We start from the raw sequence: 21020 nt of genomic DNA, 5'->3' as shown, positions 1-21020 counted from the left end.
TTATCTGTGGCTAATATTCACAGCTAGCTCTTACCTGCGGGGGCCGAGGCTTGTAGGGGGAGCTGCACTCCAGGTCAGCCAAGATGCTAGTCAGTGAGTCAATCTCAGCGTCCAGGCTGGAGCGTCTCTCCTCAAGGGTCTTGCCTCCAGGATTTCCCTGCGAGAAGTAATGTATTTACATTAAAAGTGGAAATTTCCTGTTTCTATCCATTTCAGTCTGGGTTTAAATTTCTCAAGTACAATGTGACTTTGTCCAAGCTTTTTACCACTTCATATATTTAGCTTTTATAAAATTTTTGAGGTAGGCTGGAGTATTATCCCTCTTTGACAAATAAGACAACTGGAATATATGAGAAGATTTTCCCAAAGTCATACTCTTATTTAGAGGATATTTTCTTTGATGCATATGCAAGTTAAAGGAAGTAACTGTCTCCATATCTGCAGTCAAGGAGTAGATCCAGCCAGAGAGGTGATACAAATTCTGTGTTCAGAAACCACAGTATAGCACTTCCCTCGTGGTGCAGTGGTTAAGAATCCACCTGCCAATGCAGGGGACACAGGTTCAACCCCTGATCCAGGAAGATCCCACATGCCACAGGACAACTAAGCCCATGGCCCACAAGCTTGCATGCCCTAGAGCCCATGATCCGCAACAAGAGAAGCCACTGTGGTGAGAAGCCTGAGTACCACCAAAACAGTGAAGAGCCCCAGCTTGCCACAACTGGAGAGTAGCCCCTGCTCACCTCAACAAGAGAAAGCCCACTGGCAGCAACAAAGACCCAACTCAGCCAAAAATCTTTAAAAGAGAAAAGAAAAAAAGTCACTGTATAAAAGGATGGGATTTTAGTTGAAGCAGGAAAAGGCAAGGAGATACTTCGAGTCTAGGAAGGGGAATCAGTAAGGGATCAGTGGGTTAGGTGTGTCTGTGTCAGAGAGAGATGGCAAGCCTGAAGAGATATCCCTAAATGATGAACTAGAGTAAGACTGCCCAGGGTCTAGCCAAGGGGCTGGAGAAGAAGCATGTGGCAGTGACCCGTGATTATGAAGCACGGGACCTATGAATTCCATGTCAGTGCTCCATGTTAGCAGGAGCACTGACTGCTGCTTGTGTTCAGAATCCACATGAAGTGAGCAGAGGGCAGTAACACCACAATAAGGGCCTGCATAGGAAGTGGGAACAGGCTTGGGAAAAACAAGAAGTTTGCCTAGAGTTTAAGCAAGGAAATAAAGAGTGAAATACACAGGAAATAAAAGCCCTAGAATTTGAAAACAGGGTAAGCTGAAATAATCTTTTAAGATAACAATGTAATAATGATCATAGACATGTGATGGGAATGTCTCTTAAGACTCCATTAAGAAATCAAAGTGAATGTGCAGTAAGGCCCATTAGGAATGAAATAATGAAAAGTTAGTGTAACTGAATCAACTCTACAGAACTTGTCTAAGGAAGTTAAATATCATTATAGTGTCTTGAAGTGTCTAGAAGAAAAAGTCAAGAAACCAGAGTATCCTCAGCAACAACAAACATTAGGGTGCTCTGACAAGCTGGTGTTTAAATCTTATAATTATCTAAGTAAATTTATCTTTATGAATCCGATATAATGACTGTATAATGGTATTTCCTATTAAGACCACTAGTTTCTTTTCTCCTAGTAGCTTGCTCCCCAAACCACCTTCCCTGAGTCCTTAAACTTAATTAATTCTCTGCATAAAACAGCTCAAATGAGATCTAGTGTATTAGTCAGTTTCTTGTGAATTTAGCCAGCAAGAGTTAATCCTTCAGGACCTGATCTTTCTGTTTAGATCAGATCTATCTCCATCTGTTTATGTTGTCTTTGATTTCATTCATTAGTGTCTTATAATTTTCTGTGTACAGTTCTTTTGTATCCTTGGTTAAGTTTATTCCTAGATATTTTATTCTTTTTGTTGCAATGGTGAATGGCATTGATTCCTTAATTTCTCTTTCTGATTTTTCACTGTTAGTATATAGAAATGCAAGTGAATTCTGTGTATTGATTTTGTATTCTGCAAATTTGCTAAATTCACTCATTAGCTCTAGTAATTCTCTGACATTATCTTTAGGGTTTTCTATGTACAGTATCATGTCATCTGCAAACAGTGAGAGCTTCACTTCTTCTTTCTTGATCTGGATTCCTTTTACTTCTTTTTCTTCTCTGATGGATGTAGCTAGGACTTCCAGAACTATGTTGAATAATAGTGGTGAAAGTGGACACCCTTGTCTTATTCCTGATCTTAGGGGGAACGCTTTCAGTTTTTCACCATTGAGAATAATGTTAGATGTAGGCTTATTATGGCCTTTACTATGTTGAGGTAGGTTCCTTCTGTGCCCATTTTCTTAAAAGTTTCAATCATAAATGGGTGCTGAATTTTGTCAAAGCCTTTTTCTGCATCTAATGAGATTATCATATGGTTTTTATCTTTCAATTTGTTAATCTGGTGTATCACATTGATTGATTTCTGTATATTGAAGAATCCTTGCATCCATGGAATAAACCCAACTTGATCATGGTGTATGAGTTTTTTGATGTTTTGCTGAATTCTGTTTGCTAAGATTTTGTTGAGGATTTTTGCATCTATGTTCATCAGTGATACTGGCCTGTAGTTTTCTTTTTTTGTGTTGTCTTTGGTTTTGGTATCAGGGTGATGGTGGCCTCATAGAATGAGTTTGGAAGTGTTCCTTCCTCTGCAACTTTATGAAAGAGTTTTAGAAGGATAGGCATTAGCTCTTCTCTAAATGTTTGATAGAATTCTCCTGGGAAGCCATCTGGTCCTGGGCTTTTGTTTTTTGGAGGATTTTTGATGACAACTTCAATTTCAGTGCTTCTAGTTGTTCATAATTTCTAATTCCTCCTGGTTCAGTTTTGGAAGGTTGAACTTTTCTAAGAATCTGTCCATTTCTTTCAGGTTATCCATTTTATTGCCATATAGTTGTTCATAATAGTCTCTTATAATCCTTTGTATTTCTGCATTGTCTGTTGTAAACTCTCCTTCTTCATTTCTGATTTTGATTTGATTCTTCTCTCTTTTTTTCTTGATGAGTCTGGCTAAAGGTTTGTCAATTTTGTTTATCTTCTCAAAGAACCAGCTTTTAGTTTTTACTATCTTAGTTGTTTACTATTGTTTCTTTCATTTTTTTAAATTTATTTCTGCTCGAATCTTTATGATTTCTTTCCTTCTACTAATTTTGGGGGGTTTTTGTTCTTCTTTTTACAGTTGTTTTAGGTGTAAAGTTAGGTTGTCTATTCAATGTTTTTCTTGTTTCTTGAGGTAGGACTGTAACTTTCCTCTTAGAACTGCTTTTGCTACATCCCATAGGTTTTGAGCAGAGAAGGCAATGGCACCCCACTCCAGTACTCTTGCCTGGAAAATCCCATGGATGGCAGAGCTTGGTAGGCTGCAGTCCATGGGGTCGCTGAGAGTCGGACACGACTGAGCGACTTCACTTTCAATTTTCACTTTCATGCATTGGAGAAGAAAATGGCAACCCACTCCAGTGTTCTTGACTGGAGAATCCCAGGGACGGGGGAGCCTGGTGGGCTACCATCTATGGGGTTGCACAGAGTCGGACATGACTGAAGTGACTTAGCAGCAGCAGCAGCAGCATAAGTTTTGAGTTGTCGTGTTTTCATTGTCATTTGTTTCTAGAAATTTCTTGATTTCCCTTTTGGTTTCTTCAGTAACCTGTTGATTATTTGGAAATGTATTGTTTAATCTCCATTTGTTTATGTTTCTTACAGTTTTTTTCTTGTAATTAATATCTAGTCTCATAGGTTTGTGGTTGGAGAAGATGCTTGATATGATTTCAATTTTCTTAAGTTTACTGAGATTTGATTTGTGACCCAAGATGTGGTCTATCCTGGAGAATATTCCTTGTGCACTTGAGAAGAGGGTGTATTCTTCTGCATTTGGATGGAATGTCCTGAAGATATCAATGACATTCATCTCATCCAATGTATCATTTAAGACCTGTGTTTCCTTATTAATTTTCAGTTTTGATGATCTGTCCATTGGTGTGAATGGGGTGTTAAAGTCTCCTACTATTATTGTATCACTGTAAATTTCTCCTTTTATGTCTGTTAGTGTTTATCTTATGTATTGAGGTGCTCTGATGTAGGGTGCAAAGATATTTACAATCGTTACGTCCTCCTCTTGGATTGATCCCTTGATCATTATGCAGTGTCCTTCCTTATCTCTTATAATCTTCCTTATTTTAAGGTCTATTTTGTCTGATATGAGGATGGCTACTCCAGTTTTCTTTTGCTTCACATTTGAATGGAATATATTTCTCCATCCTCTCACTTTCAGTCTATATGTGTCTTTAGGTCTGAAGTGTGTTTCTTATAGACAGCATATATATGGGTCTTGTTTGCCAGTCTGTGTCTTTTGGTTGGAGCATTTAATCCATTTATATTTAAAGTAATTATTGATATATACGTTCCTATTGCCATTTTCTTAATCATTTGGGGTTGATTTTGTAGATCTTTTTCTTCTTTTGTATTTCTTGACTACATAAGTCCCTTTCAGACATGACTGAGTGACTTACAACAACAACATTTGTGTAAAGCTGGTTTGGTGGTACTGAATTCTCTTAACTTTTGTTTTCCTGAAAAGCTTTTTACTTCTCCATCAATTTTGAATGAGATCCTTGCTGGGTACAGTAATATAGGTTGTAGATTTTTTCCCTCTCAGAATTTTAAATGTATCCTGCCATTCCCTTATGGGCTGCAGAGTTTCTGCTGAAAGATCAGCTGTCAAATGTACGGGATTTCCCTTGTATGTTCCCGGTTGCTTTTCCCTTGCTGCTTTTAATATTCTGTCTTTGTGTTTAGTCTTTGTTAGTTTGATCAGTATGTGTCTGGGCATGTTTCTCCTTGGGTTTATCCTGGATGGGACTCTTTGCACCTCTTGGACTTGATTGACTATTTTCTTTTCCATGATGGGGAAATTTTCAACTATAATCTCTTCAAAAATTTTCTCATACTAACTATGGGTACTTTTTAATCAGATAATCTAAAACAACCTTTAAATCATCTTCTCATTCTGGATATATTTGTATAATCCCTCTGAAAGTAGTGTTAGTTGCTCAGTTATGAACAACTCACTGTGATCCCATGGACTAAAACCACTGTCCATGGAATTCTTCAGACAAGAATTCTGGAGTGGGTAGCCATTCCCTTCTCCAGGGGATCTTCCAAACCCAGGGCTCGAACCAGGGTCTCCTGCATTACAGGTAGATTCTTTACCATCTGAGCCACCAGTGAAGCCCCATGACTCCTCTATGGCACTCTATCCCTTCAATCTGTTTTGCTTACATTTCTCGTAGTATCTATCATGATCTAACATTAACTTTTATGCATGTTTGTCTTGTGCTTTCCCAGATAGCTCAATGGATAACAAATTTGCTTGTAATGCAAGAGACACAGGAGATGTGGGTTTGATCCCTGGGTCAGGGAAATTCCCTGGGAAAGGAAATGGCAACACACTTCAGTATTCTTGCCTGAAAGCTCCCATGGGCAGAGGGACCTGATGGGTTACAGTCCAAAGGGTCACAAAGAGTCTATTGTCAGTCTCCCCAGGAGAATGTACAATTAATGAGGGCAAGGAATTTGTCTGTTTGCCTCCTCGTCACTTCTCCAGAATCTTGCTCAGGGTCTGATCCATGTACGTGTTCAATAAATAAATGGAGTAAATCAATGAATAAGTAATGGCAGACTCTGCCGAAGGTCCAGCCAGTAACCTTTCCTATATCAGCATTTTTGAGTCAAATCAGCTAGAAGCACAGCAGGCTCAATGAATATGAAAGGAAGCAAAAGGTTCAGGATGACTGTGTGTGCATACCGGTGTATTTGTGTTTTTCACATCTTATGACCCAGACTGGAAGGTCCTCCTTGTAAAAATTGAGAGAATTTCCTTAGCCCCCTTGCTATAGCCATAAATGGGCAAACACTGTAATGACAGGCTGTTTATGTTTTCTAAGTGTCTGAATCTCCAGTGTGACCAAACTCTCTAAAGCCAGTGCATCTCTGTCCTAGGACCAGATGTTTTCAAGGAGTGAATCCCTCTGTCAGAGGTGATCTCATCTTCACCTCATTGGGTAAGTATGACATACTGTAGCATTATTAAGACACAAGTGTCTTGAAATTAAAAATTCATGTGAACATCCTGGCAATGGATTCTGGTACACGGAAAGGTAGGCCGTTACTGTTATGGAAGGCAAATGAGAACTGTGTGAACCTGATTCTCTTATATGCAGCTAAAAAACAATATTATTAACATGAAATTAGACCACTGCATTTCCATAAACTCATGGACAGCACAAAATATTGATATGGGTGGTGGGTTGGAGTCTACTTAAATTCTCCCTTGGGCCACAGTATCCTCATCTATAAAACTAGGAGAAGATCACCTTCCTGACCTAAGCCAGAGGGACGTTACAAGACTCAGATAAGAAAATGGATGGGAAAAACACTCTTTAAATTGTTAAGTGCTATAATTATAATGATTTTTCATAAATAGCAATAATTAGAGCAACCAGTAACCATAAATTAATATGAATAATATAGTTATTGCTAATTATTCTTCTTCTTAAAGGGAGCATCATTCATTAAGCATTCCCTTGGGGTATCCGCAAAGAGACAGGATTTAATCAGGTCTTCAGCATCTGTACTTTACTGTAGCAGACGGCATGGCAACTGCCCACATGTTAAGTACTGGATACCATGGAGTCTCAAAAGTTATAGAATTATTCTGAGCCATGCAATGAAATGAGTAATTACAGTGTCCAACCAGCCTGAGCAAGTAAGCTTCATTCTCTCTTCCCTCTGAATTGGAACTACTCCCCATTGTCAGTTTCTCATTTTTCATGAGGCCACAGAACACTATCCGGACTAAAGCTGTGAGATTATTCACCTAAGACTCCCCTTGCTACCCTACCTGGCCTTCTGATAAGAACTCTGTTCCTATATTTCAATCCCCACTACAGACTAGGATAGGCTTCTTTCTCATTGCCGACTCTCTAATTAATGTCTTAGTTCAAATAACTGAAGCCCTTCACAAGTCCCACCACCAGTCCTTCTCTTGGTGCTTCATCTACCACCACAGCACCTTTAGACCTAGAAACTACTTCATTACTCTCAACATTTAACACTACACACTAAGACACTGTTCTATAACCAGCTAATGGAATACTACTCACTTACCTACATGTCTTCTCCTTAACTCCCTGTCACTGTAGCCTTACCAGTCACCTGATGGTTGAATGACCTGCCCAAGGCCAAGTAACAATAAAGAAGAGTCTCCTGCCTCTTTGCCTAATGCTTTTTCTAGATATCACAAGGTCACCTATAAAGAGGTCACAATAATAATAACGATTCTTACATTCTTCAACAAAGAGAGATTTCATTCTCTTAGGTCAGTTTCCTCCAAAAACAAAGCTTGAGACAAAAGCTGGGTGAGGGCATTGGTATTGGGAATCAATCACCCCCTCCAAAAAAACAGTCCTGAATGACTGAATAAGTTAAGAAAGAAAGGAGGAAAAGCCATTTCAAAGGTACATAATTGAACTGGTCACCAATATGGACAACTAGCAATCATGGTCAACAAAACAGTCTGAAATGCAGTACTTGGATGCAATCTCAAAAGCAACTAATGATCTCTGTTCGTTTCCAAGGTAAACCATTCAATATCATAGGAATCCAAGACTATGCCCCGACCAGTAATGCTGAAGAAGCTGAACATGAACGGTTCTATGAAGACCTACAAGACCTTTTAGAACTAACACCCAAAAAAGATGTCCTTTTCATTATAGGGGACTGGAATGCAAAAGTAGGAAGTCAGGAAACACCTGGTGTAACAGGCAAATTTGGCCTTGGAGTACAGAAGGAAGCAGGGCAAAGGGTAATAGAGCTTTGCCAAGAGAACGCACTGTTCATAGCAAACACCCTCTTCCAACAACACAAGAGAAGACTCTACACGTGGACATCACAAGATGGTCAACACCGAAATCAGATTGATTATATTCTTTGCAGCCAAAGATGGAGAAGCTCTATACAATCAGAAAAACAAGACTGGGAGCAGACTGTGGCTCAGATCATGAACTGCTTATTGCCAAATTCAGACTTAAATTGAAGAAAGTAGGGAAAACCACTAGACCATTCAGGTATTACCTAAATCAAATCCCTGGGCTGCCGTCCGTGGTGTCGCACAGAGTCAGACATGACTGAAGCGACTTAGCTGCAGCAGCAGCAGCAAATCAAATCCCTTATGATTATACAGTGGAAGTGACAAACAGATTTAAGAAACTAGATCTGATAGACAGAGTGCCTGATGAACTATGGACAGAGGTTCCTGACATTGTACAGGAGACAGGGATCAAGACCATCCCCATGGAAAAGAAATGCAAAAAAGCAAAATGGCTGTCTGAGGAGGCCTTACAAATAGCTGGGGAAAGAAGAGAAGCAAAAAGCAAAGGAGAAAAGGAAAGATATTACCATCTGAATGCAGAGTTCCAAAGAATAGCAAGGAGAGATGAGAAAGCCTTCCTCAGCGATCAACACAAAGAAATAGAGAAAAACAATAGATTGGGAAAGAATAGAGATCTCTTCAAGAAAATTAGAGATACCAAGGGAACATTTAATGCAAAGATGGGCTCAATAAAAGACAGAAATGGTATGGACCTAACAGAAGCAGAAGATATTAAGAAGAGGTGGCAAGAATACACAGAAGAACTGTATAAAAAAGATCTTCACGACCCAGATAATCACAATGGTGTGACCACTCACCTAGAGCCAGACATCCTGGAATGTGAAGTCAAGTAGGCCTTAGGAAGCATCAGTACGAACAAAGCTAGTGGAGGTGATGGAATTCCAGTTGAGCTATTTCAAATCCTGAAAGATGATGCTGTGAAAGTGCTGCATTCAATAAGCCAGCAAATCTGGAGAACTCAGCAGTGGCCACAGGACTGGAAAAGGTCAGTTTTCATTCCAATCCTTAAGAAAGGCAATGCCAAAGAATACTCGAGCTACCACACAAAGGCACTCATCTCACACACTAGTAAAGTAATGCTCAAAATTCTCCAAGCCAGGCTTCAGCAATACGTGAACCGTGAACTTCCAGATGTTCAAGCTGGTTTAGAAAAGGCAGAGGAACCAGAGATCAAATTGTCAACATCCGATGGATCATTGAAAAAGCAGGAGAGTTTCTGCTTTATTGACTATGCCAAAGCCTTTGACTGTGTGGATCACAATAAACTGTGGAGAATTCTGAAAGAGATGGGAATACCAGACCACCTGATCTGTCTCTTGAGAAACGTGTATGCAGGTCAGGATGAAACAGTTAGAACTGGACATGGAACAACAGACTGGTTCCAAATAAGAAAAGGAGTACGTCAAGGCTGTATATTGTCACCCTGCTTATTTAACTTCTATGCAGAGTACATCATGAGAAACACTGGGCTGGAAGAAGCACGAGCTGGAATCAAGATTGCTGGGAGAAATATCAATAACCTCAGATATGCAGATGATGCCACCCTTATGGCAGAAAGTGAAGAAGAACTAAAGAGCCTCTTGATGAAAGTGAAAGAGGAGAGTGAAGAAGTTGACTTAAAGCTCAACATTCAGAAAACTAAGATCATGGCATCTGGTCCATCACTTCATGGGAAATAGATGGGGAAACAGTGGAAACAGTGTCAGACTTTATTTTGGGGGGCTCCAAAATCACTGCTGATGGTGATTGCAGCCATGAAATTAAAAGACGCTTACTCCTTGGAAGGAAGGTTATGGCCAACCTAGATAGCATATTTAAAAGCAGAGACATTACTTTGCCAACAAAGGTCCGTCTAGTCAAAGCTATGGTTTTTCCAGTGGTCATGTACAGATGTGAGAGTTGGATGGTGAAGAAAGCTGAGCCCCAAAGAATTGATGCTTTCGAACTGTGGTGTTGGAGAAGACTTTTGAGAGTCCCTTGGACGGCAAGGAGATCCAACCAGTCCATCCTAAAGGAGATCAGTCCTGGGTGTTCATTAGAAGGACTGATGTTGAAGCTGAAACTCCAATACTTTGGCCTCCTCATGCCAAGCGTTGACTCATTGGAAAAGACCCTAATGCTGGGAAGGATTAGGGGCAGGAGGAGAAGGGGATGACAGAGGATGAGATGGTTGGATGGCATCACTGACTCGATGGACATGGGTTTGAGTAAACTCCAGGAGTTGGTGATGGACAGGGAGGCCTGGAGTGCTGTGATTCATGGGGTCGCAAGGAGTCGGACATGACTGAGAGACTGAAATGAACTGAACTGAGGGTTCAAATCTCCTGGGAGCACTCTAAGGAGGTCCATGAAATAAGCCTCAGATTTTACCTCCTAGAAAATGAGAGAATATTTACCCTCTGACTCCAGTTCTTCATTGGGTTAGAATCACCTAAAGGGTTACAAACTCCCTCCTACCTGTCCAAAGAAGTACACTGATATGAGGAAAGTCCCAGGACAAAAAGTGAGAGAAAGTTTTTGCAGCTGAGGCAAGCGACTGCCAGGTTATACATATGAAGAGGTGGTGGTTGGCCTCCGAAGATAAGATGAGAGATAGGGTACAATGACTATGACTTTTTATTAACAGCTATAAAACTCACAAGAACAAGCCATTTATTGGATATTATTATTTTCTGTAAGCCACTTAACTTCATTAATTCAACAAATATGTATATGATATTAATAAAAGCTCACCAAGTCACAACAGGGGTTTATTATAATTGAGAAAATCATAATTCTTAGTTCCAAGTAGAACTACAGGGTGATGACTCTCTCACTATAAGTAGAAAGAAATATGTTTTAAAATAGAGTCCAGAACCAAAATGCATGGCATGTGAAGCCATATGGATCACTACACTATAGGTGATAGATAAAGAAGCACCAGCAGTTGAGTCATGAAACAGCTTTCATTTATATTTATTTATATACTTACTCTTTATATCCAATTGTTTTTATTTAAAAAAATTAACTCATAGAAAATTTGAACAAGTAGTAACATGAACTCCATACACACACCCTTTACCCATATATCCAAATTCAAAAGTTGCCAATATTTTGCCTTTTTCTTTCCAATGACAAATATAGCTGCTTGCTTGTTATTGTAGTTTAACTGTTTGAAAGAAGTTGCAGAAACTTCTCTTCCATTTACTTCAGCTTAACATGTCCAAAGAACTAATTTTTCAATACCATTCTCAGACGCACATTTCATCAGAATACTCACATTTCATCAGAAGTCCCACTAATGTCCTTTTAGATTGTTTTTCACTGCCAACCAGAATCTAATCAAAGATCATACATTCAAGTGATGTGTCTTTTTATTCTCTTTTAATTTAGAACAGGTTCCAGCTTATGTTTGTCTTTCATTAAATTGATTTTCCGTAAAGAATTCCGGCCAGGTGACTTATAAAAAATTGAATAATCTGGCTTTGTCTGATGATCAGATTCAGATTACACAAGTTTGTCTGGAATATTCTTTTTGTCAGGTTATATTCTATACCCTTCCATTGCATTACATCAGGAAGTTCATGATGCCATTTGGCCATTGAGTGAGGACAAGTTTGTTGACTTGGTTAAGGTAGTGTCCACCAGATTTCTTCACTGCAAAAGTGCCTTCTTCCCTTTTAAATCAATATAGATCCATGAAGTGACATTTTGAGACTCTGGTAATATTCTGCTCATCACAAGCCTTTTATCCAATGATTTTACCATCCACAGAGGATCCTTGCCTGAATGGATTACTGCATTTGTAGCTGCACGGTGGTGAAAGTATCCATTATAGGTGAATGAAAATAAATGGATCCTGATTAGCATAATCGGAGAAGGCAATGGCACCCCACTCCAGTACTCTTGCCTGGAAAATCCCATGGACGGAGGAGCCTGGTAGGCTACAGTCCATGGGGTCGCTACGAGTCGGACACGACTAAGCGACTTCACTTTCACTTTTCCCTTTCATGCACTGGAGAAGGAAATGGCAACCCACTCCAGTATTCTTGCCTGGAGAATCCCAGGGACGGCAGAGCCTGATGGGCTGCCGTCTATGGGGTCGCACAGAGTCGGACACACTGAAGCGACTTAGCAGCAGCAGCAGCAGATTAGCATAATAACAATTTATTTCATAAGTATTCATCTCCTTTTTGACATAGGGAGCAGGACTAACTACAAGGACCCCTGCTATTAAAAAAAAAAAAAAAAAAACTTCAGGAACCTAATGATCAAATCAACATTATTAAAGAGAGAGTTCTCTTTCAGGCTGTTAAGAAGAACAAAGGATTAGGGAATAGTCTAGTTGATTAAGAACTGCTCTCCACCCAAGGAAGCTTTAGAATTAGAATCAATACACAGTGTCACACTCAAACATGCATGAGCTGATCTAATCCTCAACAACCTCTAGAATCTCTGAGGTAGCCAAACAATCACACTGACACATCACAGAAAGGGGATCTGAGGAGTCAAGAGCTGCATATAACTGCTCAAAATAATCAGAGAGAAAACTTGATGCTGGAGGCACTAAACCTGTGTTATTTACATTGTGAAGCTCATGGAACTCATTGGGGCAGACCCCATGTGTAACACCAAGGGACTCCCAACCCCTATCCATTCCTGGACTTCCCCTTGTGATTCATTAGGGGGAAAAAAAACTCTCCCGGATAGCTTAGGAATATAAAACCATGTCATTCTAGGGAACTTTAGGAGGCAAGTAGCATAAAATAATATATTGCATTTAAATACAATTTTGATTTTCTTTTCAGTGGTATTGAGTATTAATAATACAATGGGAATTTCACTTAATTTTGTTTTCTTTTATGGCAAGTTAAGTTCATTACCCATTTATTTCTAACATTAATGTTAGAAAGATAATGGTTGGTGACAACAAGAGGGGTGCAAGAAAAGTTGTATTATCCCTAAGCAACAAAACTGAGCATCTATCATTTACCCATCATCCTTCTATCTTTGAGGAAGCTAAGAATAAAATCAGTGAATTCCTTGTGACCATTTTTATTAAATTTTACCCCCAAAGCATGCTTAATAAGAAACAAAAGTAGTGATAAAGGCTCTGGAGTCAGAATGGAGGGGTCAGAAACCTAGAACTGCCAATTACCAGTTTTGTGACATTAAGCAATTTCCCTGAGTTCTCTTGGGTCTCAATTTGTCATGGAGTTGTTGCAAGGATTAAATGAGTTCATACATGTCAAATATTGTTCACATCTTAAGTATTCAACAAACAACAGCTATTCAAGTACTACCTTGATCACGGTCTCATTGGCTGACATGGTGAATCAACTGAGTTTTTAACTTTTAAAAGCATTTTGATTAAAAATAAAAATCAGCTGCTAGGGACATCAAAGAGATGGGGCACCTATGCTTCTTAACATGTAATGCTGCTAGAAATTAACTGTGAACAACGTAATTCTGGATCAGTGGTTCTCAAACGTTAGCCTATATAAAACAACCCAGAGAGCTTCTTAAAACACAGATGACTGAATCCCACTCGAGAGTTCCTGATTTCTGTATATCTTGGGTAAGGCACAAGAACATACATTTCTAACAAGTTTTTCCCAAGTGACACTGAAGGTGCTGATCTGAGGGCTGCATTTTGTAAACCACTGCTCTAAGCATATTTCCAACACAATAAACATTTGAAAGAGCAAAGAGTGTGTATTTTATATGGCTAATGCTGCGATGAAAATGCCAATAGCCAATCCAAATTATGAGAAAGAGAAATCTGGATGAAAATAAAATGGAAACAGGAGGATAGCTTCTTAATATAATTCTACATCAGATCAGTTGAGTTGCTCAATCATGTCCGACTCTTTGCAACCCCATGAACTACAGCACACCAGGCCTCAAGTCCATCACCAACTCCCAGAGTTTACCCAAACTCATGTCCACTGAGTTGGTGATGCCATCCGACCATCATAACCTTTGTCATCCCCTTCTCCTCCCGCCTTCAATCTTTCCCAGCATCAGGGTCTTTTCAAATGACTCAGTTTTTTGCATCAGGTAGCCAAAGTATTGGAGTTTCACCTTCAACATCAGTCCTTCCAATGAACACTCAGGACTGATCTCATTTAGGATGGACTGGCTGGATCTCCTTGCAGTCCAAGGGGCTCTCAAAAGTCTTCTCCAACACCACAATTCAAAAGCATCAATTTTTGGTGCTCAGCTTTTTTTATACTCCAATTCTCACGACCATACATGACTACTGGAAAAACAACAGCCTTGACTTGATGGACATTTCTTGGCAAAGTAATGTCTCTGCTTTTTAATATGCTGTCTAGGTTGGTCATAAATTTCCTTCCAAGGAGTAAGCCTGTTTTAATATCATTGCTACATTCATCATCTGTAGTGATTTGGGAGCCCCCGCCGTCCTCTCAAAAAAATTCTGCCACTGTTTCCACGGTTTCCCCATCTATTTCCCATGAAGTGATGGGACCAGATGCCATGATCTTAGTTTTCTAAACGTTGAGCTTTAAGTCAACTTTTTCACTCTCCTCCTTCACTTTCACCAAGAGGCACTTTAATTCTTCACTTTTGGCCGTAAGGGTGGTGTCATCTGCATATCTGAGGTTATTGATATTTCTCCTGGGAATCTTGATCCCAGTTTGTGCTTCATCCAGCCTAGCGTTTCTCATGATGTACTCTGCATATAAGTTAAATAAACAGGGTGACAATATACAGCCTTGATGTACTCCTTTCCCTATTTGAAACAAGTCTGTTGTTCCATGTCCAGTTCTAACTGTTGCTTCCTGACCTGCATACAGATTTCTAAAGAGGCAGGTCAGGTGGTCTGGTATTCCCATCTCTTTCAGAATTTTCCACAGTTTCTGGTGATGCACACGGTCAAAGATTTGGTATAGTCAGTAAACCAGAAATAGTTTTTCTGGAACTCTCTTGCTTTTTCAATGATTCAGTGGATGTTGAGGATTTTATCTCTGGTTACTCTGCCTTTTCTAAATCCAGCTGAAACATCTGGAAGTTCACGGTTCACATACTGTTGAAGCCTGGCTTGGAGAATTTTGAGTATTTCTTTACTAGCATGTGAGGTGAGTGCAATTGTGCGGTAGTTTGAGCATTCATTGGCATTGTCTTTCTTAGGGATTGGAATGAAAACTGACCTTTTCCAGTCCTGTGGCCACTGCTGAGTTCTCCAAATTTGCTGGCATATTGAATGCAGCACTTTCACAGCATCATCTTTGAGGATTTGAAATAGCTCAACTGGAATTTCATCACCTCCCTTAACTTTGCTCATAGTTATGCTTCCTAAGGCCCACTTGACTTCACATTCCAGGATGTCTGGCTCTAGGTGAGTGATCACACCATCATGATTATCTGGGTCATGAAGATCTTTTTTGTACAGTTCTTCTGTGTATTCTTGACACCTCTTCTTAATATCTTCTGCTTCTGTTAGGTCCATACCATTTCTGTCCTTTATTGAGCCCATCTTTGGAAGGAATGTTCCCTTGGTATCTCCAATTTTCTTGAAGAGATCTCTAGTCTCCCCCATTCTATTGTTTTCCTCTATTTCTTTGCACTGATCACTGAGGAAGGCTTTCTTATCTCTCCTTGCTATTCTTTGGAACTCTGCATTCAAATGGGTATATCTTTCCTTTTCACCTTAGCTTTTTGCTTCTCTTCTTTTATCAGCTGTATGTAAGGCCTCGTCAGACAGCCATTTTGCTTTTCTGCATTTCTTTTCCTTGGGGATGGTCTTGATCCCTATCTCCTGAACAATGTCATGAACCTCAGTCCACAGTTCGTCAGGCACTCTATCAGATCTAGTTCTTTAAATCTATTTCTCACCTCCACTGTATAATTGTTAGCAATTTTATTTAGGTCATACCTGAATGGTCTAGTGGTTTTCCCTACTTTCTTCAATGTAAGTCTGAATTTGGCAACAAGGAATTCATGATTTGAGCCATGGTCAGCTCCTGGTGTTGTTTTTGCTGACTGTATAGAGCTTCTCCATCTTTGACTGCAAAGAATATAATCAATCTGATTTCAGTGTTGACCATGTGTAGAGTCTTCTCTTGTGTTGTTGGAAGAGGGTGTTTGCTATGACCAGTGTGTTCTCTTAGCAAAACTCTATTAGCCTTTGCCCTGCTTCAATTTGCACTCCAAGACCAAATTTGCCTATTACTCCAGGTGTTTCTTGAATTCCTACTTTTTCATTCCAGTCCCCTATAATGAAAAGGACATCTTTTTTGAGTGTTAGTTCTAAAAAGGTCTTGTAGGTCTTCAAAGAACCGTTCGACTTCAGCTTCTTCAGTACTACTGGTCAGGGCATAAACTTAGATTCCTGTGACATTGAATGGTTTGCCTTGGAAACAAACAGAGATCATTCTGTCATTTTTGAGATTGTTTCGTAGTACTGTATTTCAGACTCTTTTGTTGACTATGATGGCTATTCCATTTCTTCAAAGGGATTCTTGCCCACAGTAGTAGGTATAATGGTGATTTGAGTTAAATTCACCATTCCAGTCCATTTTAGTTCACTGATTCCTAAAATATCGATATTCACTCTTGCCATCTCCTGTTTGACCACTTCCAATTTGCTTCAATTCATGGACCTAACGTTCCAGTTTCCTATGGAATATTGCTCTTTACAGCATTGGACTTTGCTTCCATCAACAGTCACATCCACAACTGGGTGTTGTTTTTGCTTTGGCTCCGTCTCTTCATTCTTTATGGAGTTATTTCTCCACTGATCTCCAGTAGCATATTGGGCACCTACCGACCTTGGAAGTTCATCTTTCAGTGTCCTATCTTTTTCCTTTTCATACTGTCAATGGGGTTCTTAAGGCAAGAATACTGAGTGGCTTGCCATTCCCTTCTCCAGGGGACCACATTTTGTCAATACAATCCCACATAATCCCACATGCTATATAATAATATAAGCACCCTCAACACACTGGTTCTAGTAATGTGTCTAGTTGACACAGGCAGCATTCCGTAGAAAATATGACCTATTTTATCTAATAGGAATGTCACATTATTGAATTTGACAGAAAATGTTGAGAGAGAAAGAAATGCTTTAGCTCGTGATTGTGCATTCTTCTTCCCATTCAGTAAGTTGAAGAAGTTACCTTTCCAAAAGCCCATCTATCTTCTTGTATATACTCTCTTTCAGCTTCTATGATACCTGACTCATCTCTGTCTAATCCTCTCTGATAGCAGTGTTCACAGGGCAAGTCATTGCTGGTTTATGTGACTGTCTCTTCTCCTGCACTGCTCTATGAGATCACTGTACTAAGCAGCAAGCAGTCTAAGAAAGGCATGGTCCCCAACCTCAAGAAGGTTACAGTCTACCAGAAAATATGACTTTCATATCTGCCTAGTGATATCAAATATACCATGTTCTCTAGGACTCTGTAAAACCACATGGAAAAGACAGAGATTTAAACAGCAACAACAAAAACCTTCCCTAAGAAACTTATTATCCAAAGACTGATAAAAATACAATCCAACTTTTCTAATGTGCAAAACTAGGGTAAAACTTGAGTCTCATTATTATGTAAGAAGAGTCATCTACCCTACAGATTGAGGGCAGTGGGGAAAAGGTGTCATAAAAAGCCATTTTTTGGTGTAAACACTTAGCATTTGAAACAGAGACAACCTCTTCACAATTCAAAGAAGAATAATGGCTTGGCAACTGAGAGTATGGCAATGAATAGACAGAAAGTAAGGTAACAACAGGGAACAAAGAGGTTTTCATGGTTCTAGTATACTTGCAGCAAAAAACATCAAGATAAAACCTCAGCACTAGGGTTGACACCTGCTTCAATTTTTTCCTCTCTATTCCCTTTCATCTCATCTTCTTCAGAGCTAGAACACTCACTCAACATTGAAAATGTCTGGTCAACCCACATCTCTTTAAAGGAAACACTGTTGACCTTACCCGCTATTGCCAAAGAGCCATGTTCTGGACCATGAGACTCTACCTCCCAACATTGTGACCCGCGGAAGCAAGGCTGGACAGCCTGTTCACATGCAGGCTGGCGATCTAACCTTTGGCCTGTGACACAAAGGTAAGCAAGTCAACAAACCTCCTTCTAACCAAGCAACATGTAACAAAACTGCCATGAGGATGAACTGTAGTTATTATAAACACAAAGGATCATGTTTGTGGCTAATAATCAGAACATATAAGAAGCTTAGATGTAATTATCAGAGAGAGGGGATGAATGGGCCTGCAAATAATAAAAACATGGAGGATCAGAGGGAGAATGGAAGGGAAGAAGAAAAGGAGAGAGATATGGCCCTAAGCCTGAGCCTTCCAGTGCCAGATTTCATCCACCTGCAACCTAATGATGAACTCTTTATATGGAAATACTCCAGTGGCCTCAGTCCCACCGTCAGCCTTACTGAAGCAGCCACCACAAGCTCATTCACAGGGATGACAGAAAGGGGTCAGGTCTACCTGTGACAACAGTAGGCAGTCACGTTTCCTTTCTGAAACTCAACTTTCACTTCTATAAAATGAAGGGTATGAATCTTCCAGGTCCTCTTTTATTTTTTTGTAAGCTCTCACATTGCATGAGTCTAAAATGACATTTCATAGTTTGCGTGCTACTATCTTCACTGACTACTTCCAGTCAGACCCAAACTCACCAGAGTTAGGCTCACTCACAGTGTAAGTCAACTCGGATGTCAGAAAGGACAGGGACATGGTTAAAGTGTTCTGCGGTTGAATACGGCCCCTTTGTTCACTACTCTCTTCAGATAAGAAGGCAAAACATACACACACACAAAAACAGGCAAGCAAATAAACAACAGCAACAACATCAACAAAAATCTTGTCATTTTATTATCTACTCATGGAATTATTTCTACTGAATTCTAATCTTTATAAAATAAAGGTAATATTGAGAATGTACTCTTTCATCAGTCCCTTAAAATTAAAATAAAGGTCAATACGTATGACAATAGCTATATAAGAACATAGAAAACTACTTACAGTACCTACTCATTGATAAAGTAGAAATCATAAAAACAGTGACAATAAGATTAATTATTTGGCAGTAAAAGAGACATTTGGCAGGCCTTTTATAAGCAGCAGAACCCTATGGCAAAAAATGAAATCACACACCAAACCCCATTATTTAAAACAGATTAAAAACAGAGCTGTTCTGGTTCAAGTACAAGCAGAGAAGTGCAGCGCTCCACCCACAGGGTTTTTCCCATCGCCTCCAGTGATGTCTCCTGAAGCAGTTCTACAAAAGTTGGAAAATCACCACCGCAGATTTTCTGAGAAAACTATAGAGAAAGAAGTGGCATCCTCGGAGGAGCCACCTTGCCAGTTAGTCCACACATATAGTTTAATGAACATTATACCAAGCTGCCTTCTCGGTACTTTGTGTGTACACACACATGTGTGTGCATGTGTAAAAAGGAGATACATCCACTTGAAACAACTATAAAGATATCATCATATAGTATCATGGAAACTTTCCCAGGAATGCTTTGCCTAATAAAATTAACACAAAATAATACAAGTAGGAAAAGTTTTAAAAGGTAGAGAAAAAACAAGTTTGATTCGCCATTGCGGGCATGCTAAGTTGCTGCTTCAGTCATGTCTGACTCTTTGAGACCTTATGGACTATAACCTGCTAGGCTCCTCTGCCCATGGGATTCTCCAAGAAAGAATACAAGAGTGGGTTGCCATGTCTTTCTCCAGGACATCTTCTTGAATGAGGGATCAAACCTTCATAGCTTAACTCTCTTTTATTGTCAGGAGGGTTCTTTACCACGAGTGCCACCTGGGATTTGCCATTAAGGAAACAATATTTGAGGGTGGAGGGGAAAGAAGAACAATTATTATTGCAACTTATGAAACAAATATGTGTGTGCTCAGTAGCTCAATAGTATCCAACTCTTTGTGACCCCAGGGACTATAGCCCACCAGCTTCCTTTCTCCAGGGAATTCTTCCAGGCAAGAATAGTGGACTGGGTTGCCATTCCTACTCCAATGAAATAAATAGACAGATGAAATATTTTTGGTCCCTGTTGCAGCATGCAGTAGATAAAAGATTATGCCAGATATTTATATTAATTTTGTTTTAAAATCTCATGGAAGATACTTTTGCATTTGGATACAATGCAAATGCATTGGAACAATGAGTTAAGGCATGACAAATTCCAGAAAGCACGTTCTCCCATTCCCCAACAATGCAACAGAAATAACCAGAAGTAAATATCACACCCTCTTCCAACAACACAAGAGAAGACTCTACACATGGACATCACCATATGGTCAACACTGAAATCAGATTGATTATATTCTTTGCAGTCAAAGATGGAGAAGCTCTATACAGTCAGCAAAAACAACACTGGGAGCTGCCTGTGGCTCAGATCATGAACTCCTTATTGCCACATTCAGACTTAAATTGAAGAAAGAAGGGAAAACCACTAGACCATTCAGGTATGACCTAAATCAAATCCCTAACAATTATACAATGGAAGTGAGAAATAGATTTAAGGGATGAGATATGATAGACAGAGTGCCTGATGAACTATGGATGGAGGTTCATGACATTGTTCAGGAGACAGGGATCAAGACCATCCCCAAGAAAAAGAAATGCAGAAAAGCAAAATGGGTATCTGAAGAGGCCTTACATATAACTGTGAAAAGAGCAAAACGCAAAGGAGAAAAGGAAAGATATACCCATTTGAATGCAGAGTTCCAAAGAAAAGCAAGGAGAGATAAGAAAGCCTTCCCCAGTGATCAGTGCAAAGAAATAGAGGAAAACAATAGAATGGGAAAGACTAGAGATCTCTTCAAGAAAATTGGAGATACCAAGGGAACATTTCTTGCAAAGGACAGAAATGGTATGGTCCTAACAGAAGCAGAAGATATTAAGATGTGGCAAGAATACACAGAAGAACTATTCAAAAAAGATCCTCATGACCCAGACAATCATGATGGTGTGATCATTCACCTAGAGCCAGACATCCTGGAATGTGAAGTCAAGTGGGCCTTA

The 21020-nt window shown here is 39.6% G+C and overlaps 1 protein-coding gene across 19 annotated transcripts in view; it reads right to left on the bottom strand.

Moving 5' to 3' along the window:
- The window catches only part of LPP (LIM domain containing preferred translocation partner in lipoma), a 728299-nt gene that overhangs the window by 380299 nt on the left and 326980 nt on the right, over positions 1 to 21020 (bottom strand). For all 19 annotated transcript variants that reach the window (XR_014067544.1, XM_081536682.1, XM_081536595.1 and 16 more), the window contains one exon: positions 35 to 157. Coding sequence is in view for 18 of the 19 variants with exons in the window: in XM_081536682.1 (XP_081392808.1) it covers positions 35 to 157 (123 nt within the window). In the remaining variant the exon portion in view is untranslated. The remainder of the gene's footprint in view (positions 1 to 34; positions 158 to 21020) is intronic.

This window comes from Giraffa tippelskirchi, chromosome 2 (assembly GCF_054371585.1).
Source record: "Giraffa tippelskirchi isolate mGirTip1 chromosome 2, T2T-mGirTip1v1.2.pri, whole genome shotgun sequence".
In the NCBI taxonomy this organism is placed as follows: domain Eukaryota; kingdom Metazoa; phylum Chordata; class Mammalia; order Artiodactyla; family Giraffidae; genus Giraffa; species Giraffa tippelskirchi.
This window is presented reverse-complemented; position numbering and strand designations above follow the sequence as displayed.